The sequence below is a fragment of the Podarcis bocagei genome (genome assembly GCF_964188305.1).
Source record: "Podarcis bocagei genome assembly, chromosome: 13".
In the NCBI taxonomy this organism is placed as follows: domain Eukaryota; kingdom Metazoa; phylum Chordata; class Lepidosauria; order Squamata; family Lacertidae; genus Podarcis; species Podarcis bocagei.
In genome coordinates this window covers 57770765-57781132 of record NC_138138.1, presented here as the reverse complement: position 1 = coordinate 57781132, position 10368 = coordinate 57770765, and the positions used below count along the sequence as shown (strand labels likewise).

At 45.6% G+C, this 10368-nt stretch overlaps 2 protein-coding genes across 12 annotated transcripts in view; one reads left to right on the top strand and one right to left on the bottom strand.

The window, feature by feature from the left end:
• LOC308572642 (uncharacterized protein) overlaps nucleotides 1-10368 on the bottom strand; it is a 200854-nt gene that overhangs the window by 172539 nt on the left and 17947 nt on the right. The gene's annotated exons all lie outside the window — the stretch shown is intronic.
• Nucleotides 1-10368, top strand: part of LOC308572645 (uncharacterized protein) — a 223035-nt gene that overhangs the window by 208208 nt on the left and 4459 nt on the right. For 10 of the 11 annotated variants that reach the window (XM_081168871.1, XM_081168873.1, XM_081168872.1 and 7 more), the window contains one exon: nucleotides 5593-5719. In XM_081168871.1, the coding sequence (XP_081024997.1) occupies nucleotides 5593-5719 (127 nt within the window). Of the gene's footprint in view, nucleotides 1-4776; nucleotides 5069-5592; nucleotides 5720-10368 lie in introns of those variants that run through there. The other variant, XM_081168875.1, reaches the window with a different exon arrangement.

The following is a 10368-nucleotide window of genomic DNA, read 5'->3' as shown; positions in this document are numbered from 1 at the left end:
CCCCTCAATTCCTCCATCCAAGTCGTTTATCCACAGATGGAGCAAAACAGGCCCCGGACAGAGCCCTGCAGCCCCCCCATCCCAAATCTATGGCGTAACCTCATGGGGGGTACAGTCGCCTCTCCTCATGAAGGATGTTTGGGGAGTTGGAAATGGTTCAGAAAAGGGCTGCCAAAATGATCAAGGCAGACTTGGCTATGAAGAAAGGTTCCAGCCTTTGGGGCTCTTTAGACTTTAGAGCAGGGGTTCCCAATTAGCTAATTACTGAGCCCCCCCCCCCCCAATTTTCAAAAGCCAAGCCTGGCCTAGAGAAAGTGGAAGGAGAGTTGCATCTCCTGACAGTGGAACTCAAAGACATCCAAGGAGTCGGGATGTTGGAAGATTCAGGACAGGTAAAATTAAACGCAAGGCAGAGTTCACCTGTGGAACTCCCGGGCACTGGACACCAGAGGGAGAGAGGGTGAACTGGCTTGCCAAGGGTTAAAGGGGATTGAGCTGGATTCCTAGAGAGGAGAAAAAATAAAGGCGTTGGGGGGGGTTGGGGGGGAGAATTTCCCGAGCCCAAGCCCCTCCCTCTCCGCCCTGCCTCAAAAGGAGGAGGGGCCTTTGTCTCTCTCTTCTGCACGTGCTGCATCCGTGGCGCCTCCGGGGAGCCGGTGAGTCTCTGCATTGGGGAGAAGGGGGGGTCCCGGGATGCAGGGGGGAGCGGGGGGACCCCCAAGTCAAGGGGCAGAGGCTCCTGCCCCCCCTCTCTGCAAAGCCGTTTGGGGAGGGAAGAAAAGGGCCTGCAAAGAAGCCCCCCTCAAAATGAGGAATCAGTCCCATTTATCAGCAGAGGTTGTAGAGGGACGGAAATATTAGGACATAAAATGCACCGAAGAAATCAAAAGGGAAGCCTGAGTGTTGGAAGAGGGGAGGGGGCAGAGAAGAGAAAGCGCTTCTTGGTGCGGGGCAGAGTCAAGCCTGCGGAACTCCCTGCCACTTTAGGCCAGGCTGGGACCAGGGCAGGGAGGAGGAGGAGAGGCTCTGCTAGGCTTCATGCAGGAGGGCTGAGCTCTGGTCTCCCCAGAGATGCTGCTGGATCCCAGTTGCTGGAAGGAGCGCAGGGGGGAGAGAGGGGGGCTCTTGCGCCCCAGCCCTACTGGGGGGCTTCCCATTCAGGCCCCTGTGGGAGCAGGAGGGGGAGTCCAGAGGGGCCCAATGGTCTCATCCTGCAGGGCTCCTCTCCTGCTCAGATGCTGAGCTCCTCAGCTGGAGCTCTCCTTTGAAGGGAAACCTGTTTTAATTACTCTGCCAACATTTTTAAAAATCAATTTAATAATAATAATAATAATAATAATAATAATAACAACAACAACAACAACAACAACAACAACAATAATAATAATAATAATAATAATAATTCCTGCTGTTGCAGGAACCCCCCCCCCCCAATCATTCAGTTTATACAAACTTCACACACACTACATACGCTGTGCTTCTGTTATAAATTCATAGAAAATCAACCATACATCGGAGCTGCACTGTTCCACTTTTATTTTACTCCATGAAGGAAAGACTACAAACTGGGGAAGGTTTGATACAGGGCAGCCATAATCCCTTCACCATCCCAGCACATCCACAGGAGCCCTGCCCAGTTGCTATGCCAACCCTGATGGTCCCAGACAGAAGACCATCAAGATCACAAATAACTTGCATATGGGAGTGGATTCAGCACAGACTGAAACAAAGGACAATGATCAGATCTTCCCTCTGGGGGCAGGAAACTGCCAACTCCCCTTTGTCTCCTGGAAGTGACTCATGGGCAGGGGGAAAGGAAGAACCAGCCAGGTGACAGGACACTCAGGTTACCACCACAACTCCTTTCTGTCATGTATGCATGATGTTTCTGGGGGTGGGCTTGACCTAGAGGAGGGGAATTTCAAGTCTTTATAAGGTCTTGCACACCATCTTTCTGGGTCTTTCCTCTCTCCTGCAAGTGAGGGGAATACCCTGTTGCAACAGTTCAATAAAGGCCAAGCCTACAGGCTGCTGTTTTGCTCCAAGTTATCCTGGTTGGTCATAGAATCATAGAGTTGGAAGAGACCCCAAGGGCCATCGAGTCCAACCCCCTGCCAAGCAGGAAACACCATCAGAGCACTCCTGACATATGGTTGTCAAGCCTCTGCTTAAAGACCTCCAAAGGAGGAGACTCCACCACACTCCTTGGCAGCAAATCCCACTGTCAAACAGCTCTTACTGTCAGGAAGTTCTTCCTCATGTTTAGGTGGAATCTTCTTTCTTGTAGTTTGGATCCATTGCTCCGTGTCCGCTTCTCTGGAGCAGCAGAAAACAACCTTTCTCCCTCCTCTATGTGACATCCTTTTATATATTTGAACATGGCTATCATATCACCCCTTAACCTCCTCTTCTCCAGGCTAAACATGCCCAGCTCCCTTAGCCGTTCCTCATAAGGCATCGTTTCCAGGCCTTTGACCATTTTGGTTGCCCTCCTCTGGACACGTTCCAGTTTGTCAGTGTCCTTCTTGAATTGTGGTGCCCAGAACTGGACACAGTACTCCAGGTGAGGTCTGACCAGAGCAGAATACAGTGGCACTATTACTTCCCTTGATCTAGATGCTATACTCCTATTGATGCAGCCCAGAATTGCATTGGCTTTTTTAGCTGCCGCGTCACACTGTTGGCTCATGTCAAGTTTGTGGTCAACCAAGACTCCTAGATCCTTTTCACATGTACTGCTCTCAAGCCAGGTGTCCCCCATCTTGTATATATCTCCTAGAGATATATATTTTCGACCATCACAGGTTCTCTCTTGGATTTTGTGTGAGGGAAACCTTAGATGCTTGGAGACTCAGGGAGACATTGAACGGATAAGAAAGGTTTTATTTACAAAACCAAGTTGTTAAAACAAAGAAGGGTCAGGAGTTGTGTCCTTTCAGGAAAGAGTGAACTTCTTCATGACACTAAACCTAAAGAGCTTTCAGGCGTTAAAACAAAGAAGTAAATGCACAGCTTCTCTTTTCAGGTTCCTAGGAGAGGAGGTGAAATGCTTCCCTCGGTTCCTCTTTCCTCCCTCTCCTTCCTTGACTCAGTTCTGAGGGAAATCCTTTGGACCAGCACAGCTTCCTTCTCTGCGGAAAACGGGGCTTCCCTTTCCGTCTCTTCCCCTCTCTCTGGGCAATCCCACTCCTCAGGGGTTTCCAAATAGCAACGCATACACGGCTCTGCGGGGGTTAAGCTGTATAACTCTTATTAATAATAATATTAATTTATAACCCATGCTTTCCCTTAAGTTCCCCGGGGAAGAGGACACCATTAAAACCATTTAAAACAAGTTGCAGTGACAGAAAGAAACTGAGTTGTGCTTTATTTGCTTTTTAGCACTTTCCTACCCACAGGAACTTTGGCCTCATGCATGTGGCCCTCAGGGGCTTGGCCAGAAGAAGAAAAAGGGACGTTGGAGATGCAAAGGGGTAGAAAGCGAGACAGAAGCAGAAAGGAAATGTTCCCTGAAGTGGGGTTGGGAAGGAGAGCAACTCTTGAGGAGCCCAGGATTAGGACCCTCAATAGAGACTAGTGTCCATATATTATTTATACCCCACCCATCTGGCTGCGTATCCCCAGCCACTCTGGGCGGCTTCCAGCAAAATATTACAATACAATAATTTATCAAATATTCCACACTTGGAACAAATGATTCACTTCTCCATCACTCTTCTGCTTCTATCCCTGGGCTGAAAACACTGAGAGGCAGGAGCCACCAGGCTGATTCATCTCACAGAAACCGCTTCATTTGCCTCCACTTTTGGCCTGGTCACTTTCCTTCCAGGAGGGCGAGAGGATTTCTTCTTCTCCTTTCTTCTTCCTTTCCTTCTTCAAGAAAGCTCAGAGTCTGGCGTGTGGTGGAGTCCACTCCTGGTTCCTAGCAAGACTCATCCACACTTGCTCAGGAGACCTTCTTCTTCTGACCGTGTACCAATTTCCTAAAAGCAATGTGTTTGCTTTGCAGTATTTAGCAGCACCTCTAAATCAGACAGACAGAACTTGGTCAAAGAAAAAATGGATTTCTTCCTAAAGATGGATGAGGAAGACTCAGCTGGCCCTGGAGCAGGAAGAGGCCATGCTATGGAAACTGGGAGCAGTGGGGGATTCTGGGAAAGCTCCGGGCAGAAGATCCTGGGAGAGGAGGACACCCTTCGCTCAGAGGCGCAGAGCCAGCAGTTGAGGCAGTCCTGTCACCAGGAGGCTGAAGGACCCCGAAAGGTTTGCAGCCAACTCTACCGCTTTGACCATCAGTGGCTGAAGCCAGAAAGGCACACGAAAGCTGAGATGCTGGACCTGGTGATCTTGGAGCAGTTCCTGGCTGTCCTTCCAGCGGAGATGGAGAGCTGGGTGAGGGAATGCGGAGCAGAGACCAGTTCCCAGGCAGTGGCCCTGGCCGAAGGTTTCCTCCTGAGTCAGGCAGAGGAGAGGAAGCAGGTGAGAGAGACTTTCCTCTGGATGCTCCCAAGGGGATCCAAACAGGAGGGAGAAGATCCCTAAATCCCATCCTTTTTTGGGAATGACATTGGCTACCCCTCAAGTTTTTGTCCCAGCCATTCCTTTTCTAATAGTTCTCATTATTTGTTTGGAATCCTTGTTTCTCTTTCAGGAAAATGATCTGTTTGCGGAAGTGGGTCCTGATTCCTCTGAGGCAGAGAGGACTTTGTTGGACACCAGAGAGAGGCCGCTGGGTAAGGAGGAAGGAGTTTCTTCTCAGTTGGGTCACATTCTGTGGGTTTTGAAGTGATTCCATGGGTTCTTTTCATCATTTTGGGGGAAGACACTTAGGTCCAGGAGCCCAGAGGAGGGGAGGTGTAATTTTGCACAACTAAACTATGAAATGGGTACAAACACTGAAATGCACTCAGCAGGTGAGGCTTTTTCTCCAAGAGAAGCAGGCTCTCATGGTTCCCACTTACCTTTGTCTCTTGCAGGTGATGGAATTATACTGGCAGAACTGGCAAGACCTCCTCTTCCATCTTTTCTGGGTGATGGAGGGGAAGCAGCGGCTGTGGAACCAGATCAGGTAGGGGGAAGGAGCCTTGGGGGCAAAGAGGCTGGGGGGGGGGCAACCAGAGTGCTTCAGTTGTAGCTGCCCTTAATAAAGAGAATGTTTATCTGCTGAGTATAATGAACCACCAGCTCACCTTAACTCGCCTTCTGGATGTCACTAGTATTTATCAGTAGCTGCTATTTTATTTGTCAATTTATTGTGAAATGCTAAAATTTGATTCTATGGAATCAAGAAACAATAAAAAACTGCAGCCAGGATTCACCTAATGAGCCCCCTCCACTGCAGAAAGGGGCTTTGTCCTCCCTGTGACCCCCATGCGCCCCTTGAAGTTGGCATCAGGAGCCCCCCCCATCACAGTGAAACACACAATAAAACAATTCCATTAAGACATTAAAAGGAGCATCTCTACTTAAAATCTGCAGCAAAATATTCCCATGAAATCAACAGAGCAATTAACAGGCAGGAAACAACAGAGCAATGTGTAGTAGATAATCTTTATGCAGTCTAAGAGGAGGAACTTTCCCTTTTGCTTTCAGGGTCCAGTGTGCTTTGAAGATGTCTCTGTTTGTTTCAAAGAGGAGGAGTGGGCGTTGCTGGATCCTGCCCAGAGAGCTCTGCATAAGGAAGTCATGGAGGAGAATCGTGGGACCATAGAGTCTCTTGGTATAGCTCATATTATTACAACATCTGTTTCAAAATTCCATGCATATATCTCTGTGTGATGAAGCTCCCAGATTTTGATGGAGCTGAACAGCGCCACCTACAGCATCTGGGATTCTCGCACCCACACAATTTACCTTGAATGGAAGCTATTGTCTGTTTTGCCTGTGCATATTCTTCCACCACCTAAGCCTTTTAAAACAAGGATCAGGCTGGTCTGAGCTGCCCAGGCCTTTTAAAATTGTAGGCTTCCTGAATATTTAGGAAAGTGGAAGTAGCTTCTGTCAGGTTTTGTGTTTTTCTTTTTACTTCTGTCAGTTCTTGGTTTTGCAAAAATTCTTCTGACGCTGGAGATGGAGCAGATTCCATGATTGAGCCAAAGAGAATTCATTGCAGAAAGTAACAGGCTTTTTGAATTTCAGTTTCCCATAAGTACCATATTTTTCGCACCACAACACTCAGTTTTCCCCCCCTAAAAGGTAAAGGGAAATGTGTGTGCGCGTTATGGAGCAAATGCAGGCGGGAAGAGCTGCTCTTGCTGGCTTTTTGGCGAGGTGGGAGAAGGGAGGCGGGAGGCAGCCTCTTTTCCTCCGGCTCAGAAGCCGGCAAGAGCTGCGCGCAGCGTGCAAAAGCCAAGGTGGGAGAAGGGAGGCAGCCTCTCTTCCTCCGTGTCTGCCTGCTCTATGGCTTTTTGGCGAGGTGACTTTATAGTCTGATGGGCTGACTGTAATGTAAGCGGCTCTTACTCTGCTTTCTTTACAATGAGCCGGAAGGAGGGACAAAGAGGGCATCCCCTTCCGTCCCTCCCCCAGCACCTCACAGGTAAATTCAAACAAAGCGGCTTACAAGGCTCGTGTCCCTGAGTCTCCTCCTCCTCTTTTTGCTCCGGTTCGAGGCAAGGCAGCTGCACAAATGTGAGCTCCCCCCCTCTCTCTCTCTTCCTTCCTTCCCTCCCTCCCTCTTCCAACTTCAAAAAATATTGGGGGGCGGCCAGGTAAGCCTCACCTCACATACCACAATGGGGGGTGGGGGATGACTCCCTCAAATATTTAATGGGGGGGGTGAAGGGACCTAGGCCTATAGGAGTTGGCTGCTTTGCCTGGGACAAATGTGAGCTCCCCCCCCCCTTCTTTCATCACTGTATTGGAGATACCATACATTACTGACAGTTCCTTCAACATTTTCTTGCAGAAAACTGTATTTCCTTGCAGAAAACCTCCCCCGTTCTGATAAGGATGATAAAGCAGAGAAGAGTAGCATATAAGATTCCTTTTAAACTAAAGGTAGTAAAATATGCTAAGGAGCATGGAAACAGAGCGGCAGAGAGACGTTTTGGACCACCTCCAACTGAAAAAATGATAAGAGGTTGGAGGAAACAGGAGGATCAGCTGCAAAAAGCAGATAAAAGCAAGCACACTTTTCGTGGACATGCTGCAAAGTGGCCACAGATGGACATTGCCATGAAAGAATGGATCACACATCACCAGAATAATGGCTTTACAGTCTCTACAAAAATGATAATATATGAAGCCAAACGCATTGCTTTAGAGAAAGGCATTCGCGATTTTACTGGCTCACCATCATGGTGCTACAGATTTATGAAGCGATGTGGCCTTGCTATGCGCACCAAAACTAGAATTGCATAAAAAATGCCAGAAGAATATGAATCTAAGATTCTGTCTTTTCATAAATTTGTAATTGATGCTAGGAAGAGAAATGGATTTGAAATTGGCCAGATTGGGAATATGGATGAAGTCCCGCTAACCTTTGATGTGCCATCTAATAGGACTGTGGATCTGAAAGGTGCCAAAACTATTGCTGTGAAAACCTCCGGACATGAGAAAACCCATTACACGGTTGTGTTGTCTTGCTGTGCAGACGGCACCAAATTGCCACCCATGTTAATTTTCAAAAGGGAAACATTTCCAAAAGAAGTGATTCCACGAGGAATTGTTGTACATGTTCATGAGAAAGGATGGATGGACGAAAATGGAATGAGAGTATGGGCTGAAAAAGTGTGGTCCAAACGTCCTGGAGGGCTTTTGAAAAAACCTGCCTTATTAGTACTGGACCAGTTTAGAGCACATATTAGCGAAATTACAAAAAAGTGCTTTAAAGAAGCGAAGACTCATCTAGCTGTAATTCCTGGAGGTCTTACCAGCCAGTTGCAACCTCTCGACATTTCCATCAACAAGCCATTTAAGGTCTTTATGCGAGAAGAGTGGAACAAATGGATGGCTGCTGGTAATCATGATCTGAAACCTACTGGACGAATGAAGAGGCCCACTATCACTATCAAGTTTGTGAATGGGTGAAAACATCATGGCACTCGGTGAAGGAGGAAATCGTTGTCCAGTCATTCAAAAAATGTGGCATTAGCAATGCTTTGGATGGAAGCGAAGGTGGTATTTTATATGAAGATAGTGAAGAAAGTGATGTCAGTGATTGTGAGCAACTGAGCTTCATAAATTCTGACTCTGGCACTGATAAGTTATTGGGGTTCACAGAAGACTAGAAGAGTACTCAAACCTTAAAGTCTCTCTTCATTTGTTAATGACAGTGATGATGGTTCTTATTGCCACTGTTGACTGCTGTTCACTTTACATGGTTGTAATATGATTCTGATATACCGGTTGTTTATTAAATAGTTTAGTACATTTGATTCAGAATATTTTTTTTCTTGTTTTCCTCCTCTAAAAACTATGTGTGTGTTATGGTCAGGTGCGTGTTATAGAGCGAAAAATACGGTGTGTCAGTCAACAAAGGCAGTGAATTCTGCAGTAAGAAATCTAACTTCAGTTCTTCCTTTCTCACAGGTGTTCATTAGCGTTATTCAATAATTGGCAACTCCATTTTTTCCTCTTTGCATAATAATTTTTATTCAGTTTAGAAAACTTTAACAAATTAACTTCAAATTCAATATATGCTTCTTTTACCAAAAAACAACAGTGAGGTGACATCTTCCCTCATTTCCGTGGTGCTTTCATTCCCATTTTTTCCTGCTGCTGATATATATCAAACTATATCTAATACATATTTCATCCATTACATTTATTATCATTTCCAATCCGCTGCTCATAATTCCAATCCTGCCCATGATTTCATTTGACTAAAATTCTTTCTCAGATATTCCAAAAAGGGTTTCTACTCTTCAGTAAAAAGTTTGGTCTCTCACTCTTGCTCTCAACTTTGCCAATTTTGCATACTCCAATGTTTTTACAAGCCATTCCTCTTGGTTTCTTCTTTCCAGTTCTGTGCATATAAAGTGTTGCTGCGTACAAAAATAGTTTAATCATATTCTTCAGGACATTTGTCCCCAATATCCCTAAAAGAAAAGCTTCAGGTTTTTGAAAATTACCAATTCTTACATCTTCTTCATTTCATGATACATCATTACAGTGGTACCTCGGGTTAAGAACTTAATTCGTTCCAGAGGTCTGTTCTTAACCTGAAACTGTTCTTAACCTGAAGCACCACTTTAGCTAATGGGGCCTCCCACTGCTGCTGCACGATTTCTGTTCTCATCCCGAAGCCAAGCTCTTAACCCGAGGTACTATTTCTGGGTTAGCAGAGTCTGTAACCTGAAGCGTCTGTAACCTGAGGTTCCACTATATAATCCTTTGTCCATCTTTGTGCTTGCAAAGGCTGACTTTATACAGAAAACTTAGATTATCTCCTCCGCTTCCATCTCAAGGAATTCCACCAACTGCTTCACCAGTTTCTCTTGGATTTAATCACCTAGTTCCAGGATCCCATGGAATATCAAAAAGGACTCCTTTTGTCGCATTTCCAAAACTTCCATTTGATCTGACAGCAGCTCTCCTTGTTGCTTTATTTCTGTCCCTTCCCCTGCATTGTCTCTGCTTGCTTCTTGGTTTCACGATTCCCATAAGAAACCTTATTAACAGTCTCTCCCACTGAAGCAGTTCTTTTAGTTAAATCCTGGATGTTACAAGAAAGTTGGGATATTTCATTGGAATTTGCCTCCAGTGCCAACTTGATTGCTATCCATGTTTCATTTAAATCCATTGCTGCCTTGTCAATTCTGCTCTTACAGATGTTGCCCTCTGTGAGGCTGGCTGGTTCAGGTTTTTTTCTTTGGTTCTGGTCGTCATAGTACTGTAATTCACTTCTATAATCCATGCTTAAACAACAGTCCTTCTGGGGCAAGTTTTGTTCTGCAGATCTCTCTCATTCAGACATGACATTTCAGCCTGCTCCGTCCCACCGTGCACCTCCACTCTGCTGGCAATATTCCAAGCGCTCTCTCTCTTAGCTCTCTCTTTATATGGCAAAGTCAAATTGTACCCAATCCCCTTTTGGATTCTAGTGCTCTTTATTCCATTAGCCACGAGGATTGGGTAGTATTCTCCCAAGGAATTTATAGCTTTGTATCAACATTCTCTTTTTTTTAATAAAATTTTTATTGATTTTACAAAGTTTTAATAGACATAAACAAACAAATAAACACACAAACAAACATGTATAATTTCATATCCCTTTTTTCCTTAAACCTTACTTCATCGACTTCCCCATACCTCCCCTTTCTGCATCCCAATTTCCAAAATTATTTCAGCAAATCCTAACAAAACTTAATTTTATCAAATTTTTCCTTATTCTTTTCTTTTACTTAATCTTTTGCAGCTGTAACC